Source organism: Electrophorus electricus, chromosome 2 (assembly GCF_041902795.1).
Source record: "Electrophorus electricus isolate QZ-2024a chromosome 2, ASM4190279v1, whole genome shotgun sequence".
NCBI classification, from domain to species: domain Eukaryota; kingdom Metazoa; phylum Chordata; class Actinopteri; order Gymnotiformes; family Gymnotidae; genus Electrophorus; species Electrophorus electricus.
In genome coordinates, this window is record NC_137498.1 from 16922798 (window position 1) to 16948360 (window position 25563).

The 25563-nt window shown below is 38.8% G+C and overlaps 1 protein-coding gene and 1 long non-coding RNA gene across 3 annotated transcripts in view; one reads left to right on the forward strand and one right to left on the reverse strand.

Annotated features, from left to right (window-relative positions):
• Positions 1-25563, reverse strand: part of LOC145660340 (uncharacterized) — a 187737-nt gene that overhangs the window by 36169 nt on the left and 126005 nt on the right. The window lies entirely within an intron of this gene.
• Positions 1478-14181, forward strand: LOC145648214 (polymeric immunoglobulin receptor-like). 2 transcript variants are annotated; one of them, XM_081695505.1, is made up of 6 exons: positions 1478-1605; positions 5602-5919; positions 8870-9187; positions 10074-10376; positions 12276-12374; positions 12505-14181. In XM_081695505.1, the coding sequence occupies exons 1-6, from the start codon at positions 1560-1562 to the stop codon at positions 12567-12569; spliced, it is 1149 nt and encodes a 382-aa protein (XP_081551631.1). In that variant the 5' UTR covers positions 1478-1559; the 3' UTR covers positions 12570-14181. The 2 variants fall into 2 exon arrangements, with proteins under 2 accessions (XP_081551631.1, XP_081551630.1); XM_081695504.1 differs by lacking the exon at positions 1478-1605 and having other exon boundaries at positions 5496-5919.

Below are 25563 nucleotides of genomic sequence, written 5' to 3' on the forward strand. Positions count from 1 at the left end.
CCCCTGATATTATAACTCCCCTGCCCCTGATTGATGTGTTAGAGACTGCTATGATTGTTTTGTCAAAACAAATGAAGACCCATTCAGGTCTCACTGAAAACCTTTATTACCATTCAGATGCCTGAGTTTGTGCACATTAACACAGCACCACCCAGGGCCCAGGGCATGGTAAACATTGTGCCACCAGGGCAGAGGGGATGGTAAACACAGTGCCTCATAGGCCCAGGGCACAGTAAGTCCTCACAATGACATTGTTTCTTAATGGTGAGGCCAAGGTTTCTGTCAGATAGTGTAGTGGACAACATACATTCTACATAGTGCAGCTTTAGATATGATCTGAAAATGTATTGTAAAAGTTGATAAATTCGATAAAGATTTGGCAGTTCTTTTTATCAGGTGGATAGATATATATATATATATATATATATATATATAAAACCCACACGCAGAAGCTGAAAGCAACAGTACATTTGTGGTGTGTGTAGAGTTCACATCTCTAGTGGTGGAGTGACATTCTTACAGAGTGAGGACCAGTTTTTTGGCCAACAAACACGTTACTTCTGCAAACAAATTCCACATCAAATTTGAAACTGAACCAAGATGAAAATGTGCAATTAAAATTCAACCTGACTTATGTTTCATGCACTGCATTGTGGGTAAAAATAATGCTCTGAAATTAAATGCTCCTTTAAATATCTGTTCAAACTTTTTGAAAGTCTCAGGTAGCCAGTTTTGTGGCTGCTGTAATTCCACATGCTGTTGTAACAGACACAGTTGTACTGCGCCTTTAAGAGGGAGCTTTATGATTATGTAGATTGAGTAACAGACAGAGAGAGAGAGAGAGAGAGAGAGAGAGAGAGAGAGAGAGAGAGAGAGAGAGAGAGAAAACCGTCACCTTTCTGCTCACCCTCTCAACACTCCTTTTTCTTTGGTAACGCTGTACGGTGCTTTTTACTGTTTCCTTTACATATAAGTAGAATGATGATAGCCGTGTGACCTGGCTTGATGTGGTCCAGGAGAGAATAAAAGTCTTTCGTATTACGCACACCAGTGTGTGTGTCACTCCATGTTAAATCCATGCATCGTGGTTACCCCGTAGCACCTGTTCCTCACTCCAGGTAGGAAGCGTTACACTATTTTCATTAATAAGCCTTTAAAGTACTTTGGGTGTCGTAGTGAAATGAAATCACCAAACAGCAGTGAGGGAGCTTATGTTGGGTCTCACCCCCTGAGCTTCTACATCGTTTCTCTGTGACAAAGGACGGAGCCACTTAACTAAGAATGAGACCGTCCTCACTGACAATGTGAGAATATCTGATAGATCACTGACTGATAAAGAAGAAAGAGGACATACCACATGACAACTTACAAAACCTACCGCATCTCTATATTTGGTGTGTGTGTTGTGTTGAGGTTATTTGGTCAAAGTTTCATCTGAATACACTTCCTCTCCACTATGTGTTCTTGTGAAGTCATTCAGTAGACTGTATTGAAGAGTGTGTACGGTGTGTATCAGCAGTCCTGCTTTAGCTGTGTATAGTGTGTGTAACACAGTAAGAATGCAGGTGTGTGTTTATCTGCTCCTTGTGCTCCACGCTGCTGATGGTGAGTGTTACCTTCTCTCTACAGGTGTTGTCATCCTTATACATTCATTTGCACAAAGGTATTTATATCTGGGATCAGCAGAGAGCAGCAGCTAACCACTTACCCCAGATTCGGTCTATTGACCAATAAATTTTGCCTCTAGTTTAGAACAAAAGATGATAAATGCTAACGTTGCTAACAAACACTGGAAGTTAACAGCAACTAAAATATTGTTTTCGTAAATACATGTCCACAAACTTCTCTCAAGCCGGTCAAACAGCATCCAAGTGTTAATAAATGTCTCCCAGACTAGTCGGTGTGTCGTATAACTCACTGTGAACTAGACAAGTGAAGAAACACGTCACCGGGAAGCGACCTGGATGAGGTTTGAGGACATGTAGCTCGCTATCTGACTTATTTACAAATCCTATTAGCTATCGTTGCTGTTGGCTTCCAATGTTTGTTAGCAATGTTAGCAGCTTTTGTTCTAAAGGAGCAAAATACGGACTCCAAACATGTCTTGTCCACCCGGGTTAAGGGAGAGTAAAGTAAATTTGTTTCTTCGCCGACTTGTCCCGTTAAGTGGCACTGAAATCTGTGCTGTTGAATGATGTGTCCAATATAGAGAATTGTGTTTAATGTATTGAAAAATGTGTTTTAGAAATACAAAATGAGTGTAAATAAGGAAAGGTGCTTTTGGTTTAGTATAACAGGTCAGGAGATGGGCTACATGAGTTAGTGGTTTCAATTATTGTGTCACATGTCCCTGTTTTTGTGTCTTGCAAAAAACTGTAATATTACAAAGACAGTCCAGTTTCCCAGCAAGCACCTCTTCCTCCTAGCAAACCTGTAGCACTGTTTAACAATTTAACAATACATAACTAACACACTCTCTCTCATGCGCACAAACGCGCGCACACACACACACACACACACACACACAAAAACATGCACAGCTGCTGCAGGATGGCCAGACCCACATCTGAAGGACTTGGAGAAAGACAATTTTACACACACAGTAAATGTACATTCAAAGTGATACTTGTAGATGCAAAAACACCCCCTCCCCCGCCCTGCTCTCTCTCTCTCTCTTCTTGTTTGGTGTTTGGGCTTCAAGTTCTCCTATGTTTTTCCTCTTATCTTATAGAGGCTTAGAAAAAATTACAAATAAAAAATGAACAAATAAGAAAAAAATAAAACCATAAAGACAGTACAGTTTCCTAGCATGCACTTCTTCCTCCTTGGTGCAGTTTAGCAATACATAAATAACACACACACACACACACACACACACACACACACACACACACACACAGACATGCATATGCGATTGCTTCCTTTTTGGGTCCGTGAGCTTAAAATTCTGCTGTGCTGTTCCTCTTAGTGTTGTGTGAACGACATGTTTACTTCTTTCACTCACCCATGAAGACTGTCAAACAGTCTCCAAATCCTCATCAGTGACAGAGATTCAGCTCTGAACTTAATGGTTTAATCAGTCAATCATTAACTGACTCTGGCAGCATAAATTCCAATGACTCCAGTTTAAAGACTGTTTTCTTATTTATTCCTACGTTATTCTGATGTCACCATAGTCATGGCTACCAGTTTACAGATGTGAGAATTCCCAGCATGCACCGCTTCCTCCTCACATATGTATTGCTAATCTGGGTGCACTGGGTGCTACGTGTGACATGTGCTCACTTGTTTATTTCTGTTTGTGTTATTTATTCCTCATTTGTTCATCAATTGGTCAGGAGGCTTGGACAGCCCATGCTGCTACACACACACACACACACACACACACACTCTCTCTCTCTCTCTCTTCTTGTTGGGTGTTTGGGCTTCAAGTTCTCCTATGTTGTTCCTCTTATCTTAGAGGCTTAGAAAAATTACAAATAAAAAAATGAACAAATAAGAAAAAACTAAAACCATAAAGACAGTACAGTTTCACAGTATGCACATCTTCCTTCTCACATATGTATTGCTAATCTGGTTGCACTCGGTGCTACGTGTGAAATGTGCTCACTTGTTTATTTCTGTTTGAGTTATTTATTCCTCATTTGTTCATCGATTGGCCAGGAGGCTTAGACAGCCCATGCTGGGGGTTTTGTCTTTTTACAGTTTTTATTTTATTTTGTTGTTGTTGTTGTTACAGCGCAGTGCACACTAGCCTACAGCCTCAATTAGTTACTTTATAGATATCCACCATCATCAAACAGTTGTTAAACAGCTTTTGACAGCTTTAACAACAAAAAGAACAAAGTAACAGAGAAAAGGTGAGAAAATGTTTCTACCTCCTGTGATAACTGTTGGGTTGTGATGACATTGTACTGTCTACAGCCAAAGTGGTCTTTACTTTGGTGACTCCTTTAGTGGTTCTGTGTCAGTTTGTGGATTTCACAGCTTCTCTTAAGTAGTTTTTTCTTAATAGTATGAAAACTACAACATGATCATAGACTGCTGCAGTCCACCTGTACTTTATGAATAATATGAATGCTATCAGACAATGCTCATGTTTACCTGATTAAATGATCAATGTTTATTTTGATCAGCATGTAGTCTAGAGATCTTCCTGTCTGATCTGTCTAATATTTGCTAAGCTACACATTCAGTTTGGCCCTCTGATCACTAAGTGCAGGAGTGAAATGATGTGACCAAACAGTGCTGAGGGGGATCACTGTGTAGCACTACTTCTTACTGCAGGATCACTTTACTGAGGATGGGGACTGAACACTGGGCAGCTCAGGAGGAAGTGATGACACTAGAAAGACACTGTTTCACTGTTAGATTTAGTCTGTATGTGAGAGAGAAAGAAGTGGAGGAATAATTTATTTTGCACTTGAACACACGTCCCCTCTACTGTGGACATTAGTGGGTGGTGAATTTCAGTGGAGTTCTACTGAGAGAGTTGTAGAGTTCCAGGTCATAGTTGTGTGGTGGTTTCACTAGACAGACTGTAGTCTGGGCTACAGTTTTCAGTGTTCAGTACACTGTAGTTTTGTAGAGTGTATAAGATGTGTAGCAGTGTTACTGCTGTAGCTGTGTGTAGTGTGTTGTGGAATGCAGGTGTGTTTTCATCTGCAGATGTTTTTTACTTCCTTTTTGGTAATGATGTGCAGACGAAGTCTTGTGAAGCGTTTGAGGTTCTTCCTTATTGTACTGCTGAAGGATTCGAAGCTTTGGAGCATTGAAAGCTGGTGACAAAAAGCGACACCTGGTGGTTTTCAGAAATTATAGCAGCCATAGATTCAAAACTGCACAATACAACACTCCACCGCCTTCATATTTCATTAAAAAAATGATGATCAGTAATGATGTTTAGTAATTAAATTTTGCAATAATTTGTTTAAAATCATTGTTTACCTTTTTATGTGAAAACGCACTACAAAACTATACTGTCAGACAACAGGGTGACGTTATGAAACATTTACTCTCCCTTTTGGCTTCTATAATTTGCACATTTCCAATTTTTTAGTAAAAAGATAAAGCTTCCAAGTTATAGGACAGTGCCAAACTTATGAAGCAGTCTCAACCTCATCCTGTCTATCTGTGATGTTTGAAGATTCAAACAAGATTAGTCACGTTATGAGTAACTTTAGTGGGAGGGGAGAGGGAGAGAAGGAGGGAGGGAGTGGAGAGAGATGGAGGGAGGGGAGGGAGGGAGGGAGACAATCTATAATCAGTATAATCAGACATTTACATCTTATAACTTGATGGTCATGCATCCATCATACCAACATCTATTGGGAAATATCTTAGTGATTTCCAGTACCATCATCAGTTGGCTGGTACCATCAGTACCATCAGGTGACTGGACCTGGAGCAACTAAGTATGTCATATATAATAGTTAAGTATGTCATATATAATAGTTAAGTATGTCATATATAATAATAATGGAGTATGTCATATATAATAATAATAATAATTAATTATGCCATATGTAATAATAACCATTTTACATGTACATGTGCAGCCATGTTTAATAGTGAAGGCCTTTATCTCGTGTGTTTCTGCAGGCTGCAGTTTGGCAGAGAATCAGAAGACAGACGACGTCACTGCATACACAGGAGACTCAGTACTGCTGCCCTGCTCCTGTACTGACCCACACGCCAAACCTGAGAGTTTCACCTGGAGGAAACACAACACAAGAAGACAAACATGGGATGTGATCACCAGTGAGAGTGAACAGTACAGAAATAGAGTTCAGATGGGTACTGCTCACTCTCCAGGAAATCTCTCTCTACTCATATCACACCTGACTGAAGAGGATGAGGGAGCCTACAGCTGTTATCTTACAAAGAAGAAATATAAATACATCAGACTCACCATTAAAGGTAAAACATTGTTTTTGATCCAAATCCAACTGCAAATGATAAATCCAGCTTTAAGGTTTTCTTATGTATCCACACTAGCAAAGTCTTGGTTGTCTGAGTTACTTGTAGTCTTTCTGCTGTTATATTTGTTGTTGTGCTGTCATCTGTGCACATTACCAGTAACGTTTAGTTCAGTGATGGTCAAATACTCCTTTAATTGTAACAAATGTCTTGTGTAGTTCAAGTAAGAATGTCTCAGGTTTTAACACACATGGCCTGTAAATCGTCACCTATGCAGGTTTCAGCTCATCTTTCACCGTCACCTCCTCCCTGACGTCACGCTTTCCCGCGTGCTTTGTTTAGGTGTTCTTCCTGGTTCTGTTCGCTCGTGTCCGGTGCTTCTTTGTTTTGGTTTTTCTGTTTCGACCCCTCGTTTGGTTTTTCTGTCACTGTTTTCATCTTTGTCTAGTTTGCATTCGTTAGTCTTTGTATAAATATCCCTTGTTTTATCTTCTTGGTTGTGGGTATCTGAATGTGCGCTCTCTCGTCCTCCCATGAGTTTATTGTTGTTTGGTAACGTTATTAGCCTGCTCGTTATTCTAGTGTTTACTGTTTAACTTCCTTCTTGGTAATGATGTGCAGACGAAGTCCTGTGAAGCGTTTGAGGTTCTTCCTTATTGTACTGCTGAAGGATTCGAATCATTGTAGCGTTGAAAGCTGGTGACAAAACAGCGACACCTGGTGGTTTTCAGAAATTATAGCAGCAAAAGATTAAAAACTGCGCAGCACTATGAATAATACAACACTGCACCGCCTTCATATGCCATTAAAAAAATGGATGATCAGTAATGATGTTTAGTAATTAAATTCTGCAATAATTTGTTTAAAATCATTGTTTCCCTTTTATGTAAAAACAACAGGTTGGCGTTATGAAATGTTTATTCTCCCTTTTGACTTCCAAGTTATAGGACAGTACCAAACTTATGAAACAGTCTCATCCTCATCCTGTGCTTCAGTGATGTTTGAAGCTTCCACCATCAGTAGTCACATGTTATTAGTAACTTTAGTGGTAATATTAGTGGTAATAGTACCTTTAGTGGTAATATTAGTGGTAATAGTAACTGATAAAAGCTTCGGTACACTGTGATATGAGCTTTGGTGCCTTAGTATCAAACATTCCATAAGAAAAATAAATAAATAAATCTATAAATATATATCTGCACAGTTCTTATGAAGCATGTTCATCTCCAAATGTACCAAATGTATCCAAATTTCTCCAAATGTACCTCCTCAGTCCACCAGCTCTGCCCCAGCATTTTTAATTTTTTTTTTGCTTAATCTTGTAGCTGGTTGACATGAGGCTTTAAATTTATTGTTTTATAATTTTCTGGAATGTCTATGGAAGCCATAACTAATATGTTTCTAAATCCTAGACTGTTGATTAAGTGTGGTCACTGTTCACCCCCTGAAATATGCTGCCTGCTAAGGCATCTTATTTAGGCTAAATTTGAAGGTGGCATCGGACTCTGAATCTGCGGTAAAAAAGCAGCGGTCACACCGAATGCAAGTAAAATCTGCCTGGCAAATAAACCCTTTGACTTGAATGAGCATGGATGAAAATGCGAAAACTGCGGGAATTTGCTTGCGGTAGTGAGTAAGTTCATGTTGCACCCACTAATCTATAATATATGGATCTATGATTTAGATCAATGTTTGTGTCAAGTTAATCTAGTTTAAATTTACTAGAGGAAAACTAGAGGACTGGGCTTTACTTGCTTCTTTCTGAAAGAAAAAAATAGCTGTTATCTTTATACTCATTATTAACACAATGTCTCAAAAACCAGACTAACAAGTCAGATAGTGATAGTTGTTTTCTGAATGACTGTTTCCTCCAAATTTCCCTCCAAGAACACTATCAAGGCACATAGTCACCTGATTTTGCTCCACCCATGTGAAAACATTAGCAAGGTGGCAGTTAGATGTGACCGACGCTTAAGTCTTAATAGGAATGTGATGGGAATGTAATTAGAATGGGAATCTAACTGGATCATCTCTATAAGGTCCCATTTCTGTTAGAATGGTTCCTACTCAGACCTTTGCCTGTATAGACACAACTAGACACACACACATACCAAGTGAGATGAGGTGGAAAACTGAACACACGAGCACTTGAAGAATGTGATCAGTATCGTGTTGTATGTGGCAGTGGATGGCTGGCTTGATATAAAGAATTGTAGTGAAGGCTTCACAGTTATACATGTTGTCTCTGACCTTTCCCTGTCTATTAATGTTATGCCGTTACCTTAGACATACATAAACATCTTATGAAGAGCAAAATTGAACAGTTTTTTAAGGACCAGGGCAAAATAGGCAACATATCACTTTGAATACAGAGTAATTTACAAAAGAGTCATATGGGAGTTTCATTTCAGCCTCACCACCAAGTCTCAATATTAATATCACATGATGGACCTGTCTGAGTTACAAATGTGCAAACCTTATTACTACAGTAGTTATAAAGGTTTGTTATCTTAACATATGTTATTTTAACTCACCTGACTGAGGTGTTATATAAATTAATCAACCGATAGTATTATGTTACCAAGAGAAGCCTATATAACAGTTAATGTCTGTCAGAATCAGCCTTTATAAAGTCATATGTAGGTTTGCATGAGCTGTTACGAAGGATTTATGAAGACCAGTTTTAAGGAAAGTGTTAGTAAAATTGAAATGCAGATTTTGATCAAATATTAAAAATGTGTTATATTTCTGCTTACCAACAAACAAACATACCTCAAATTGTTACCTAAATGGAGAAACTGAATTATTCAGTTACGCCTTCTAACTATCAGGGTTATAAGGATAAAAATGTCATTAGGACAATGCCAAAAATCATATAATAATAAAGTAAATATGTATTAATCTTACAGGCACATGTGGTGGAGTCTGACAGTGGGGTGTGTTTCTACAGGTTGTGTACTGGAACACAACAGGGAGCTAAAACTCATCACTGCACACACAGGAGACTCAGTACTGCTACCCTGCAGCTGCATCGAACTACACAACGGACCTGAGAGTTTCACCTGGAAGAAATACAACCCAAACAGAAACACATGGGATGTGATCTCCAGTGAGAGTGAACAGTACAGAAGCAGAGTTCAGCTGAATACTGCTCACTCTCCAGGAAATCTCTCTCTACTCATATCACACCTGACTGAAGAGGATGAGGGAGACTACAGATGTCTAACTAAAGGGAATAAACACAAAGACATCAAACTTTATGTTTCAGGTAAAATATTATTAGTAAACACAGTCCTAATGCAAAGAAAATCACATAAGTAGATTTAGCTTGGTTCATTTTCCAGAATGAACTTTTCTTTTTAAACATACAATTAAATGTAATATAAATACATTCACCACTTATGACTGAAATTCAAAAACAGGACATTTAAAAATAGAGAAACACCATTACATATTTATGTATCTATCATGTGGACCACATTATCCTCAGATATTAGTCACCAGACACCCTCTGTCACCAGTCTAGAAGAGTTAAACACAACTGACATACATTTCACCTGCCCTCACTGAACACTTTCAGTACCTCTAATAAGTGAATGTGTAGGTATAATTACAGACTGTGTCCACCTGGTGTCTTACACAGTTTGTGTGTCACCCTGCACCCAGGACATCACTGGTCAGTTTCTGACCACAGATGTCCCAGTATATGTGGATACTGAACCATTCTCCACACAACAGTCCCACTACAGTGCTGGAGGCTTGGTAGTGGGTGTTGTACTGGTATGAGTGGTTCAGGTACAGCAGTGTTACTGGATTCAGTGCTACTGGTAGGTTGAGAGTGTTCTGACAGTGAAAGATATCCAGCCAACAGTGGTTCAGTGGTCAGACACTGACCATGACTGGAGTTGGAAGATGGTTAACACTAACTGTGTGTTACACCAGATGGGCTAGAACCACTGACTCTACAAGATTTTTCTAATCCATTTATATTTTAATGCATGTGACAGAGAGCATAAACTTGCATAAAAGGATGTTAAACATTTCACAAATGGATTTGTTTTGTCTTCATATGATGGGTCACAGATGAATGTCACTGGTTGTACAGGTTACTTCATAACAGTAGTGTAACATGTCAGTGTTTCTGCTCTATCTAGTCTGTAAGGATGTTGTGAAGCCTCCCACAGTGCTGAGTGGATACGTGGGAGGGTCTGTCCTGCTGCCCTGTTACTGCACCGAACTGCTGGCTGAGCCAAAGACTGTCAGATGGAGTTTTATAAATGAATCTGATGTCATCTACCCAATTGACCAGACAAACCGTTACACTGATAGAATTCAGCTAGTTCCTGCTCCAAGAAATTTCTCTCTATTCATATCTGGTCTGACTAAAGAGGACTGGGGACAGTACAGGTGTAGCATCAGCAGTTATCATCTTATAGATGTGCAACTTCAAGTAACAGGTAAACCAACCTCTTGTGTATTTAATGTATGAAATGTTGTTGACTGCATATAGTGACTGATCTGTACCAATAACTAACTACTGCACTACATAAAACAAAAAATCTATCCAGCGGCAGGATCTGCAGTTCTACTTCTGTCTGTTTCTAGTTACAGCTTCTGTTTGTATTTGTATTTCATGCCTGTAGTTAATGACTCTTGTCTTCTGTCCTGTTTAGGTTCTAGTCAGTTATATACCCATATTACACACGACTTGTTTAGTTTCCTTATTTAGTTACTACTGTTCTCATTTGCTCTAGAGAGAGGGGGAGAAAGAGAAAGAGGGAGAGAGAGAGGGGAGGAGAGAAAGAGGGAGAGAGAGAAAAAGAGAGGGAGGGAGAGGGAGAGAAGGAAAAAAGAGCAGAGGGAAGAGTCTCCTCTCACAGCTGGTGCTGTTCATTAACACACACTAACACTAACACATCAGGACCAGTCTGAAGTACAATCAGACCAAATCAAATTATTACACTTCACAAACTAAACTACATCACCCACTGGAACACAAACACAAGCACAAAGCAAAATGCAGCGTTATCTGGCCCTAAAACATCAGTACACGGTAGCAGACGACCTGTACACAGTGACTGACATTAAACACAGAACCACGTTGACAAAGTCCAGACTCAGAGAACACAGCCTGGCCGTCCAGACCAGCCGATATAAATGTCATGGCTGCCCAGAGAACAGAGACTCTGTCAGCAATGTAAATATGACACTGTAGAGATAGAGCTGCACTTCCTCACTGAATGTGAAAAATTCATCCAAATATGGCAAATTTACTATACAAAATCTGAGACGATCCACCCCAACTTTAAGTGTCTGTCTAACACTGACAAACTGCCCATCCTACTGGGCGAAAAGAAGGAAAGCAGCGCTTTAGCTGGGTGATACATATCTGCCTGCCATAAGATGAGGGACAGTGATTAACCCACCCAAACACACACACACACACACACACACACACACACACACACACACACACACACAAACAGACTATATTACCCAGTTTATAAAAGTTACCTAACTATTTATTATTATTAACTATTTATTATTTTCCATTCTTATAATTTATTTATTTCCCTTTCTTTTCACTTCTTCCCTTTTACTTCTTCCAATTATTATTATCTCAGACCAATTACAGTTTCTCTTCAAGTTCTTTATCATAACAGAATTCTTAATTTCCATAATTGCAAAGGTTGTAATGTTGTGTAATGTTCATGTTGTAATTCTGCTTTGGCAATACTATAGTTGTATATGGTCATGCCAGTAAAGCTTACTGAACTGAAATTAACTGAGAGAGAGAGAGAGAGAGAGAGAGAGAGAGAGAGAGAGAGAGACAGAGAGACTCGACTCAGGAGCCCCTTATTCATTCACTCACAGAAAATTACTGAAGGACACACTGCACCTATAGAACCTGTAACCTCACACTTAGCCATCCTATTAACCACCAGTAACACAGCGAACCGAAGACTTTTGCTTTTACAAACTGTACATTTATCAGTTCTGTAGTACAAAATATAAATGTAAACATGTAAAATGCATGAAAGCACAGAACCTTCAGTACTTTCAACTCATCATACTTTCTATTCTTGTAGAGGCCCCACATTCATTCTGTTCATCAACTACCACTGAATTTAAGATGCTTTTGTTTAATAATATTCTCCAGTTAACCCACTATATACTGCTACTACGAATACTACTACTAATGATAATAATAATAATAGTAGTAAATGACATGTAGTATAGTTTAACATTTAGTTTAAGAGGGAGTGTTTGGAAGAGGAAACAGTTCACAGCTGTGTTAAATAAATATATTCTGCTGCTGTGTAAGACTGGGGTCAGTGTTTGTTGTGTTGTTACAGTCTCTCCTCAGACTCTGCCCTACATCCCCTTTGCTTTGGTCGCTGTTATCTTCCTCCACATTATCGTGGCTGTGGTTTATTACACCAAGAGAAACAAAGGTAAAAATCTCATTAGCAAGCTGTTATAATCAGATTGTTTTCTCATTGTGTCTATTAACATCCATTTTAGCATGTGCAGAGTCAGATCCTGAATGAACTGAGTTGTTCTTGTTCATGTGACCTGCTTCAGTGTCAGAAATGAGCAGAGTTCACTATAACACTGCTGGTGGAGATGGAACAGCTAGTCTGCAGTAGAGAAGAAAACCAAGAGAAATCAACAGACCAGCTTCAGACCTACACACCTGTTTAACAGACCTGCCACACACATCTGATCAGCTGTACCCACTGACCTGACCAAGTTTGTGCGTTAGAGATTTATCAGAATATCTTCATTTGAATACAGTTCCTCTCCACTGTAAGTGTAGCTGTCAGGTTATTCACTAGACTGTAGTTTTGAAGAGTATGTACGGTGTGTAGCAGCAGTCCTGCTGTGTGTGTGTGTGTGTGTGTGTGTGTGTGTGTGTGTGTGTGTGTGTGTGTGTGAAACTCAGTAAGAATGCAGCTGTGTGTTTATCTCCTCCTTGTGCTCCACGCTGCTGATGGTGAGTGTTACCTTCTCTCTACAGGTGTTGTCATCCTCATACATTCATTTACACAAAGGTATTTATATCTGGGATCAATAGAGAGTAGCGGCACCCAGCCATCAGAAATCACAACACCTAAAATACATGTTTGGTGTTTAACTCATTTTTTATGACAGTACAGTGTGGTCACATATTCTTACAACAGCCGTCAGAAATGGTGATCTGTGTGTTGAGGCTCTATAGTGACAGAATTCGGTGCTCACAGATTTTGTCGTACCACTGACATTTAACCATCGGAAGGCTCAGAGCAATGTCTGTTCTGCTTATTTTCTTAAATTCACCTTAAAGGTACTTACATGTTTGATATCACGGTGTTCAGAACAATCTCAGCTATCTTCCTGTTGAGGTAGAATTTGATGTGGATCACTGCATAAAGCAATGTATGGAATATGGAAATTTTTCATCTCATGAGAAAAAATACCTTTACTCTTGTGAACCTGTTTTGGTGATTGAAATAGGTTTACCACAATAGTGAAATAAATGAATAAAGTAATATTAAAATGTCTAATAAATGTCTAAAATCACATTGTGTACATTTATTGAGTAAAAGCATGGTCTGTTAGCAACATTAGCATCTTTTGTTCTAAACTAAAGGATCAAAATGTGCTCCTTTAATTTACTCCAACCATGTCTTGTCTACCCGGGTTAAGGGAAAATAAAGTAAATATGATTCTTCACCGACCTGTCCCATTAAGTGGCACTGAAATAATGTGCTGTAGTTCGGTCCGGTAGAGAGGAACCGGTGCTAATTACTTGCTAATTGCTAATTAGATACTAGCATAAAGTAGGACTTGTAGGGGCAGGACTAAGACTGACAAAATATAGAACCAGAGAACTTGTGGGGTTTTTGTTTGTTTGTTTTTGGTACACTTGAGGAGGCTAACTGCTAAATCAACATGTTAAATGCTGTAAATGTCAATTTAAATGTCAATTTAAATATTGTCAATCTAGAACTAAATTCTGACTCCTACAAGCATCATTTTGCTCTATGAGTCTGTAAAAAATGTATTGCGTTTTATTATTACATTATGGTATTTTTTCCAAGGAATAATTTTTCTGCATTTTATGTTTTTATCTCTATTGAAGGATTTTTTTTTATATTTGACCTTTAAATAGCAGCATATTTTTTCTGTTATTAATCATACCTTTTAAAGTCAAATGCCATCCATTGTCTGTATGCAGTGAGTCTATTGCTGTTTCATAAATAAAGAGCCAAAGCAGGACAGAGTTGTAGTTTCTGTTTACATCCACTGATAAACAACTACATCATGAAAGTGTGTGTGGTGCAGTTTGACAGCAGAATGTGTGTAGAGTGCAGTTCACTGACAGCAGTTGGACATGCCACTATCTGTTGGACGTCACTGTCTGTGATGTGTCTAGCTGGGGGGGAATTGGCACACACACATACATACACACACATAAAAACATATGCACCCACATCCATGCACATTCATACAAACAAAAACATACACACACACACACACACACACACACACACACACACACACACACACACACACACACACACGGCTGCTTCAGGATGGCCAGACCCACATTTGAAGGACCTGGAGAAAAATACATAATTTTTCACACACATTAAATGTACAAAGTGATACACACCTACTACCAGCCCACACACACACCCACACTCACAAATATATGCCTGCTCCCGTATATGTGTATATAGCCACCAGTTTACAGATGTGAGAATTGTACTCACTTCTTTATTTCTGTTTGTGTTATTTATTCCTCACTTTTATTGTTTGTGATGCAGCTCTTTGGTCACTACACACTTGGTCAAGAAGACTGGACAGCCAGTGCTGATGCACACAAACACATACACACATTCATGCCTACACTAACACATTCATGCATGCTTGCACGCGTGCGCACACACACACACACACACACACACACACACACACACACACACACACACACACACACAAACACACACAGACACAGACACAGACACACATGTCCATGCTTCTTTTTTGGTTTTGTGGGCTTTAGGTTCTGCTGTGATCCAGATATCGACTTCATGTTTTAATCATTCAATCAACTAACTGACTCTGGCAGCATGGATTCTGTCACATTCACTCCAGTGACTCCAGTTTAAAGACAGTTTTCTTAATTAGTCTTTTTTTTTGTCTCTGTGGTCAAAGCAATGAGTTTACAAATGTGAAAATTCCCAGCATGCATATATTTCACCTCCCATACATATTGCCACAGCAATTGGTCAACAACTCTGAACATGTTCTACTAAAGTCCATTCTTATTCAGTCCTTTTACTGATATCTACATCTCAAGGTGAAAACTTCATGATTAAACCCCTATGTCATCTCTTGGAAAGACTGAAACAAAAACACTGAATGACTGATGGAAATTTTTAAAAAAAAGAGTTATTCTCTATACATCTGTCCCGGCCAAAAAGTCATCTGCACAGAATATCACACAAGGAAGTAGTAATTAGGCATGTTGAGACTGTACAGTATAGTAGGGTTTGTGGACAAGCATCATCCATCTCGGTTCTCCAAGTCAGTTTCTCCCACAGGATGGCAGTGCCGTCCTGGAGTGATAAAGGCAAAAGGTATCAAATACAAACAGAGAAGATTGACTCTGCTTATTGGTTTTGCCAAAGTCAAATCTGGTTTCATATCCTTAAAGGGCCCCTATCATGGAAAACTGAATTTCACTCACTATATTAAAATGAAAAATGTAAGTAATATGTAAATATTGTTAAATTTTCAAAACACATTGTTTATTCTCCCATTCCTTACAGTCCATATATGAAATCTAATCTGTAAAAATAGCCTGTTTTGAAATCACTGTTTCTCTGATGTCATGAGAACCAGCTCATTTACTTATCTCTGCCTCTTTGGCCTACAGCAGTTTAACCCCCAACACCTACATTGCAGTTCTCAGACATATTTCAGCTCTTAGTGCTTTTTAAATGAAGCACAATACAGGGCAGCCAATCAGAACAGAGCTCATTTATCTTACATCTTAAAAGCACAGCAACAGAAATGGCCTGTTTAATTCCAGGGGATAAATAGAGGTTAGAAAATAGCTGTGTAAAACTGAATTATTAACTGACTTTTGCTGAAGATTAAGCCACACAAACATTCTAAGAGTACACCAAAGCAAACTATAAAACAAAGGAAAATTGTAGGATATGCGCCCCCTCTAAAGACCATTTGGTGTATTTGGTGAGGTGGGAAAGTGAGTGGCTACAGCTGAGGAAGCACCAGGGGTTCCTGTCTGGGTCCCACTGGGCAGCCATATGCAGGGCAGCTGTGTACAGCACAGGTTCTGAACTTGGCTAAAGGGTGCAGTTTCAGCACTTTGGACAGCAGTCAGGCTGCCTTGGAGATGAAAGATGTTTGGTCTGTGGTACTGGTCTACAACTCTGAACACATTTTACTAAAGTCCGTCCTTATTTGGTCCTTTTAATGAAATCTACATCTCTCTGTACAAACCCCTTCTCTAAATAAACCTCTATATAATCTCTTGGAAACATTGAAATAAAAAATGGAAAAAAAAAAAAAAACTAGCAAAGCATTAGCCATTAGATTAGAACATATTATTCCATCACTGATCAAACTGGTTTCATCAAAGGAGACACTCAACCATTAACATGGTAGACTACTTAACCTAATACTGTGACGGTGGCAGTTCAGAGGAAGCGAGAGGCAAGGTTGCACCAAAGTGCTCTTTATTTTCCATTGTCAATATGTGACGATACCACTACTAACGACAAACACTACTCTGTTCCAATAGTCCTTGTAGCGATGTACACGTTCGGAGTGAGCAGTCGGACTGGCCAATAATGTTCAGTTTTTTCCTCACATTGCGTAAAATCTTTAACACCACACCTAAGGTCACAGTCAGTACTAATGTAATAACATCATAAAATGTGTATAGAGGTACTAGGCAAGGAAGCCCACTCTCTCTATTGCTGTTCTTAGTTCTTATATTTATATATTTATTTATTACTATTTTTTGCTTTTTGTGGCTTTTTGTCTTTTTAGTTTTTATTTTATTTTGTTGTTGTTGTTGTTGTGACAGTGCAGTGCACACTAGCCTACAGCCTCAGTTAGATACTTTATAGATATTCACCATCATCAAACAGTTGTTAAACAGATTTTGACAGCTTTAAAAACAAAAAGAACAAAGTAACAAAGAGAAAATGTAATAAAAAATGTTTCTACTTCCTGTGATAACTGTTGGGTTGTGATGACATTGTACTGTCTACATCCAAAGTGGTCTTTACTTTGGTGACTCCTTTAGTAGTTCTGTGTCAGTGGGTGGATTTCACAGCTTCAATTAAGTAGTTTTTTCATAATAATATGACAAACTACAACATGATCATAGACTGCTGCATTCCACCTGTCCTTTATGAATAATATGAATGTTATCAGACCTCATGTTTAAATGATTAAATGATCAATGTTTATTTTGATCAGCATGTAGTCTAGAGCTCTTCCTGTCTGATCTGTCTAATATTTGCTAAGCTACACATTCAGTTTGGCCCTCTGATCACTAAGTGCAGGAGTGAAATGATGTGACCAAACAGTGCTGAGGGGGATCACTGTGTAGCACTACTTCTTACTGCAGGATCACTTTACTGAGGATGGGGACTGAACACTGGGCAGCTCAGGAGGAAGTGATGACACTAGAAAGACACTGTTTCACTGTTAGATTTAGTCTGTATGTGAGAGAGAAAGAAGTGGAGGAATAATTTATTTTGCACTTGAACACACGTCCCCTCTACTGTGGATTTTAGTGGGTGGTGAATTTCAGTGGAGTTCTACTGAGAGAGTTGTAGAGTTCCAGGTCATAGTTGTGTGGTGATTCCCACAGACAGATTGTAGTCTGGGCTGTAGTTTTCAGTGTTCAGTACACTGTAGTTTTGTAGAGTGTATAAGATGTGTAGCAGCGTTACTGCTGTAGCTCTGTGTAGCGTGTTGTGGAATGCAGGTGTCTTTTTATCTGCAAATGTGTCTTTACTTCCTTTTTGGTAATGATGTGCAGACGAAGTCCTGTGAAGCGTTTGAGGTTCTTCCTTATACTGCTAAAGGATTCGAAGCTTTGGAGCATTGAAAGCTGGTGACAAAACAGCGACACCTGGTGGTTTTCAGAAATTATAGCAGTCATAAATTAAAAAGTGTGAAATACAACACTCCACCGCCTTCATATGCCATTAAAAAATGATTTATTTGATGATGATCAATAATTATGTTTAGACATTAAAGTTCTGCAATAATTTGTTTAAAATAATTTTCCCTTTTTTATGTGAAAACATAACACAGTAAAATGTTGCAAACTGTACAGGGAGACAACGGGTTGACGTTAAGAAACGTTTATTCTCCCTTTTGGATACTATATTTTCCACATTTCACATTTTTTAGTAAAGAGATATAGCTTACAAGTTATAGGACAGTGCCAAACTTATGAAACAGTCTCACCCTCCTCCTGTGCTTCATTTACGTTTGAAGTTTCCATCATCATTAGTCACATGTTATTAGTAACTTCAGTGGCAATATTAGTGGTAACAGTAACTGATACAATCTTCGGGACACTGTGTGATATGAGCTTCGATGTCGTAGGATCAAACGTTACATGATTTATTTATTTTTTCTGCACAGTTCTTGTGAAGCTTCTTCGTCTCTTTTTTGGTGTTGCGTTTAGTTAGTGTTTAGTTTGTATAATTTTCTTACTTCTGACGTTCTGTCTACATGTTGTAGAAATAAATAACTTTCGTTTACACATGTGTCGTTCTGAAAACGGCACAGTGTGCAGAACATTAATGTAGGTGGACCAGCTGGATCAAAATCACTAATGTGTTCTTATTTTAGATTTTTGGTGTAAATCATCTAAAATAAGTAAGACTTTTCTATGACAAGTTGCAAATAGGCCTAAATAAACCCTCATAAAAGTTGATTTAGTTAATGTTGATGTCAATTTGATATTACAAGTGACATTTGGAGCTTCTGTTACTGTAATTATTTACCCCTGTCCCACTTACCTACAACCAACAGCAGAGGTGCAGGCAAAGGTTTAATGCACATAAAACTACAAAATGTATCTGATTCCAAATTATGCCTGTAATTTCAATTTATATTCTGAAGAAAATGCTCTACTGTATAGCCTAACGTGTTATGAGAATATGCATAACCACCTTTCTAAAATTTTCAATCTTAATACATCCTGCTTTGTCAGAGGTTCAGACAGCCTAACAGGATTTGATCTACTAAACTTGCAGTGCAGAGATTGGATACTTTACAGGAAACTGGTGTCAGCACTCTATAAAAATATTGATGGTTCTTCACTGCAGTCAGTACTTAAATATCTGCATTCAATACTGTCATGCTTGCTGCCCCAGACTACACCTCCCATCACTCTCAGTCCACCAGTGCAGTGGATTTTCCCCTCTTAACCCTTTGCTACATTGAACTCATATGAAGCTCAGCTCTTCATGTAGTATTTGTAATCATACCGATGGAGTCCAGATGCTCACAGATGATGTTAAGAACTCAATTTATTAATTAGCATAATACAAGACAATTGGTTATACATTAGAATAGAATAGATATTATAATGAAACTAAATAAATAACATGTTACAGAGATGCAACAGTACTTTGTAAATGTTACGAGAGAGAGAGAGAGAGAGAGAGAGAGAGAGAGAGAGAGAGAGAGAGAGAGAGAGAGAGAGAGAGAGAGAACGAGCACGTACAAGCCCAAGGGAGATATTTCTATTATATATTATCTGAACATGTAAGGTAGAATTTAAGATTTGGTTATTAGGCTGCTTTCAGTCATAAACCAAACCTTGAACTCAATATATCATTGTGGTGCTGTTATATCTAATTACATATAATCCATGTATATCTGATTCAGTGCTCAAACTAGAGCATAATAATCAGAGTAAAGTAAATAATCAGTACATGGTTGTATAGTAAATGTTACTCTGAACAATCACTCTAGTAGTTGTAGGAAGTAACATTTCAGTGCAACTTACAAGTGTGTAATTACGCTAAAGAGAATTACGCTTTCTACTTACAGTAATATGTTTAAAGCAAATCACTGTGTGCTTCAGACAGTTAAGCCATGTTAAAAAGAAAACCAAAGATGAAATTCAAATTTTGGTACATGCACAGGGGGGGATTGATAGTGAGGGTCTTCTACTGGTGTGTTTCTGCAGGCTGTACACTGGAACATCAAAAATCACACTGATCACTGCATACGCAGAAGACTCAGTACAGCTGCCCTTTTCCTGCACTGAACCACACAGCAGACCTGAGAGTTTCACCTGGGAGAAACACCAAAACTCCAGTTATACTGAGATCTCCAGTGAGAGTGAACAGTATAGAAACAGAGTTCAGCTGGGTACTGCCCACTCTCCAGGAAATCTCTCTCTACTCATATCACACCTGACTGAAGAGGATGAGGGAGACTACAGGTGTCAATCTAAAGGGAATAAACACAAAGACATCAATCTTTATGTTTCAGGTAAAATATTATTCAGAAACACAGACAAATTAAAATCTCACAAGTAGATTTCACCTGGTACATGTCCACCATGAACTTTACAAATAAATGTAATATAAATACATTCACCACACACTTTATAAGAAACAAGATCACATATTACTAACAGGACACTAAACAGGACATTTACAAATAGAGAAACAGGATTACATATTTATGTATCTAACATGTGGACCACATTATCCTCAGATATTAGTCACCAGACACCCTCTGTCACCAGTCTAGAAGAGTTAAACACAACTAACATACATTTCACCTGCCCTCACTGAACACTTTCAGTACCTCTAATAAGTGAATGTGTAGGTATAATTACAGACTGTGTCCACCTGGTGTCTTACACAGTTTGTGTGTCACCCTGCACGCAGGATATCACTGGTCAGTTTCTGACCACAGATGTCCCATTATATGTGGATACTGAACCATTCTCCACACGTCAATCCCACTACAGTGCTGGAGGCTTGGTAGTGGGTGTTGTACTGGTATGAGTGGTTCAGGTACAGCAGTGTTACTGGATTCAGTGCTACTGGTAGGTTGAGAGTGTTCTGCCAGTGAAAGATATCCAGCCAGGAGTGGTTCAGTGGTCAGACATTGACCATGATTGGAGTCGGAGGGTGGTTAACACTAACTTTGTATTAAACCAGATGGGTTAGAACCACTGACTCTACATGGTTTTTCTAATCCATTTATATTTTAATGCATGTGACAGAGAGCATAAACTTGCATAAATTCTGTAACAAAAGGATGCTAAACATTTCACAAATGGATTTGTTTTGTCTTAATATGATGGTTCACAGATGAATGTCACTGGTTGTACAGGTTACTTCATAACAGTAGTGAAACGTGTCAGTGTTTCTGCTCTCTCTAGTCTGTAAGGATGTTGTGAATCCTCCCATAGTGCTGAGTGGATACGTGGGAGGGTCTGTCCTGCTGCCCTGTTACTGCACTGAACTGCTGGCCGAGCCAAAAACCGTCAGATGGAGTTTTATAGAAGAATGTAATTTCATCTACCCAACTGACCAGACACACCGTTACACTGATAGAATTAAGCTGGTTGCTGCTCCAGGAAATTTCTCTCTATTCATATCTGGTCTGACTAAAGAGGACGGGGGACAGTACAGGTGTAGCATCAGCAGTCATCATCTTATAGAGGTCAAACTTCAAGTAACAGGTAAACCAACCTCTTGTATATTTAATGTATGAAATGTTGTTGAGTGCATATAGCGACTGGTCTGTACCAATAACTACTGTACTACATAAAACAAAAAATCTATCCAGCGGCAGGATCTGCAGTTCTACTTCTGTCTGTTTCTAGTTACAGCTTCTGTTTGTATTTGTATTTCATGCCTGTAGTTAATGACTCTTGTTTTCTGTCCTGTTTAGGTTCTAGTCAGTTATATACCCATATTACACACGACTTGTTTAGTTTCCTTATTTAGTTACTACTGTTCTCATTTGCTCTAGAGAGAGAGGGGAGGAGAGAAAGAGGGAGAGAGAGAGTAGGAGCACGGGATACGGGATAACAGGAACCCGAACCACAGCTGGGATCTGGGACAGTTACAAAGATATGAATGGGGACAGACAAAGGCAGACACTGGGATTGGTAGAATAACAATGAAAGATTGTCAGTTCCAGTACAACAGAGATGTTACAGGAGGTGAAGTGGGCGGCTAAGCCGGGAATGAGGGAGAGAGAGAGAGAGAGAGAGAGAGAGAGAGAGAGAGAGAGAGACAGAGAGAGAGAGAGAGAGACTAACAAATGCCTGGAACTCCAGCGCACACTGACAAAACAAGTCCAACAGCTTCATTCTAAACCTACTACTACAATAACATCTGAAAATGGTTAAAGGTTTTTCATCTGTGATGTTTCCGACAACAAATGTAGTCTTAATGACATTGACAATGTCAACTTTAATTAATTACTAATATTATCAATAATAATCAATATGAATATTGTCAACTCTCAATCAAGTATAATGCCAAAATTTGTAATTTCAGATTGTAGATACACAGAGACTCATTCATGCTCCATCCTCTTTGTTTTTGTGCCAAAAAAAAACATTTGTATTGAATGCTTGTTATGAAAATCATACAATATAATATTAAAAGTGACAAATAATACATCATATTTTAATTCTGCTTCCTACATTCCCACATGCAGGAAATGCAGACAATTCTCCAGTATACACACGTCATGTCATCTTAGCTGGTGTGGGGGGTTTACTGCTGTTGACGGGATTAGGAGGAGTCATCTGCTGGATACAGAGGTACACACACACACACACACACACACACACACACACACACACACACACAAACACACTCCTATTCAAGTTCACAGACAATTATAACACGTCTCAGTGTGAAGTTCTCTATACAATATTATCCAGTAATACAGACCTCTGCTCACCTGGTAGACAGGTAGTGCACAGTGCTGATAACACACTGTCATGGGTTTGCTTCCCAGAGAGCACACATACTGATAAACATGTGAGATGCTCTTGATAATAAAACCTGTATATAAATAAATACATACATATCTGTCCATCTCACACTGAGTTAATTTTGTAGTTCAGAGACGTGAACAGACGGTGAACAGAGAGGGACAAACAGGACAGAGGAGAGATCAGCAGACATGGATGAGTGTCACACATCCATGTTATAATATCAGTGAACTCTGATTCAGTGCACAGATCTGTTCTACAGTGTGAGAGCTTGGATTAGTGATTAGTTTCTGCACGTTAAGACCCAGTGAAAGTCATGCAGGTACTGGTGAGAGGTCATGTGTTTCTGAAAGTATGGAAAAACTTTAAGGGCCTTATTCTTGTGTGCACAGAGAACTTCACTACAGTCTTTACTGCAGTGCACACAGTCGATTCTGATTGCTAAATTATAACAGACAGTATGACATCATCTAATATGCTGTAGTTTAGCAGAGCAGTTAATTGTTTAATATTCTGTAGTTTCACAGAGTAGTTTTATTTGCCTAATGTGCTGTAGTTTACCAGTGGCTTTTCAGCAGTCATTCACTTATGACTGTTGCAGCTAGAGATGTTAAGCATTGCATGTGTGTGTGTGTGTGTGTGTGTGTGTGTGTGTGTGTGTGTGTGTGTGTGTGTGTGTACGCTATATGCTTGATGATAACTTTATTATGATCACCTGCTCTATAGCAGTACCTTTATGCTACTGGGCCTTTTTAGACACCTCACTGCACTCAGAAGTAACTTCTGAATCAACCAAAGTAGTAGAAAAGTGCCAGAAAGGTTAGAGGGATGAGAGGGACAGGAGATAAACATCCTAACAGGTCATATCAGCGTCATGCAAAATGGTTTATCAAAAAGGTGTCATTTTATTAGAATCCATGAACAACATGCACAGAAGAAACAGCCATGCAGATACACGTCTCCGTGACATACCATATAAAAAAGTGTGAACAAACAGTCTGTAAAATGAATCTGATGACTGATAAACGGCATATGTCACGTTTCGTACTTTCTGCAAGTAGGATTGTGTATCATTTGGGTTTTTTTCTGATGTCATTGCTAAAACAATACTTTTAAAATTGAGCAAGTACCTAAATTGTGCCTGAATCAGTGCTAAAAAACTAAAGTCGACTAAAGTTTTTTAATTGTATTTCTTTTTTATTTGACTATTCACTACCTACTAGCTAACAGTAGTTGTCTGCTGGCCTTTAACTAGTGATGACCACGTGACATGCAGTAACGCTTCTGTTACCTGTAGTGTCTGTTTCAGAGCACCAGAGGGGAAATATTTTAATAGACAGCTCAGGCCTTTAAAGGAGTATTTAGGTGAAAAGTCTAATTTACATTATTTTTCCCCTTAGACAAAATTATTTTGAGTGCAATTCTGTTTAAGTTTGCTAACAAACATTGGAGGTCATCAGCAACCCAAATCTAACCTTCATAAATACATGCCCACAGATGACTCTCAACCAGCTCAAACTGCATCCAGGTCTTAATAAAGGTCTCATAGACTAGTCAATGTGCAGTATGACTCACTGTGAACTAGCAAAGTGAATAAACTCGTCACTACAATCTGGATGAGGTTTGAGCAGGTTAAGAAAGCTTTGTGGACATGTAGTGATCTAACTTATGTATGAAGACCATTATGTACTAAGGTTATACTTGGGTTGCTGTTGACATTCAGTAGACTATGTTTCTAAAGAGTGTGTATGTTACTGTAGGTTACTATGGAGGTCAAGGCCTGTTTGATACTCAAAAAGGATGGCAGAGGTCCTCATCCTGGGAAATTTGAACTGTTTCCATCAGGTGATTTTCACAGACTGCACATTAACTGGGGGAACCAAAAGGGTCATGTGGGAGGGTCTGTTCTACTGACCTGCTCCTGGACTGAATGTCAAATACCACACACTCTTAAATGGATCTTCAGAGAGGAAGAAATCTACCTCACTGACCAGACTCAGGGTTACACAGGCAGAGTTCAGCATCTTAAAGATACTCCAGGAAATATCTCTCTACTCATATCACCCCCGACTGAGGAGGATGGGGGAGTGTCCACCATACCTGTGTAAACACTGCAGTCCACTTCCTCCCACTGACTGGACTCTGGCTATCAGGTGTTTCCCTCTGACTCATGTTGCCTTTATCACTCCAGGACGGCACTGCCATCCTGTGGGAGAAACTGACTTGGAGAACCAAGATGGATTATGCTTCTCCACAAACTCTACTACACTGTACCATCTCAACATGTCTAATTCCTACTTCTTTGTGTTATATTCTGTACAGATGACTTTTTGACTGGGACAAATGTATAGAGAATAACATTTTTTTTTAAAGTTATATCATTCATTCAGTGTTTTTGTTTTAGTCTTTCCAAGAGATGACATGGAGGTTTAATCATGAAGTTTGCACCTTGAGATGTAGATATCAGTAAAAGGACTGAATAAGGATGGCCTTTAGTAAAACATGTTCAGAGTTGTTGACCAATTGCTGTGGCAATACTTATGGGAGGTGAAAGACATGCATGCTGGGAATTTTCACATTTGTAAACTCATTGCTTTGAAAACAGAGACAAA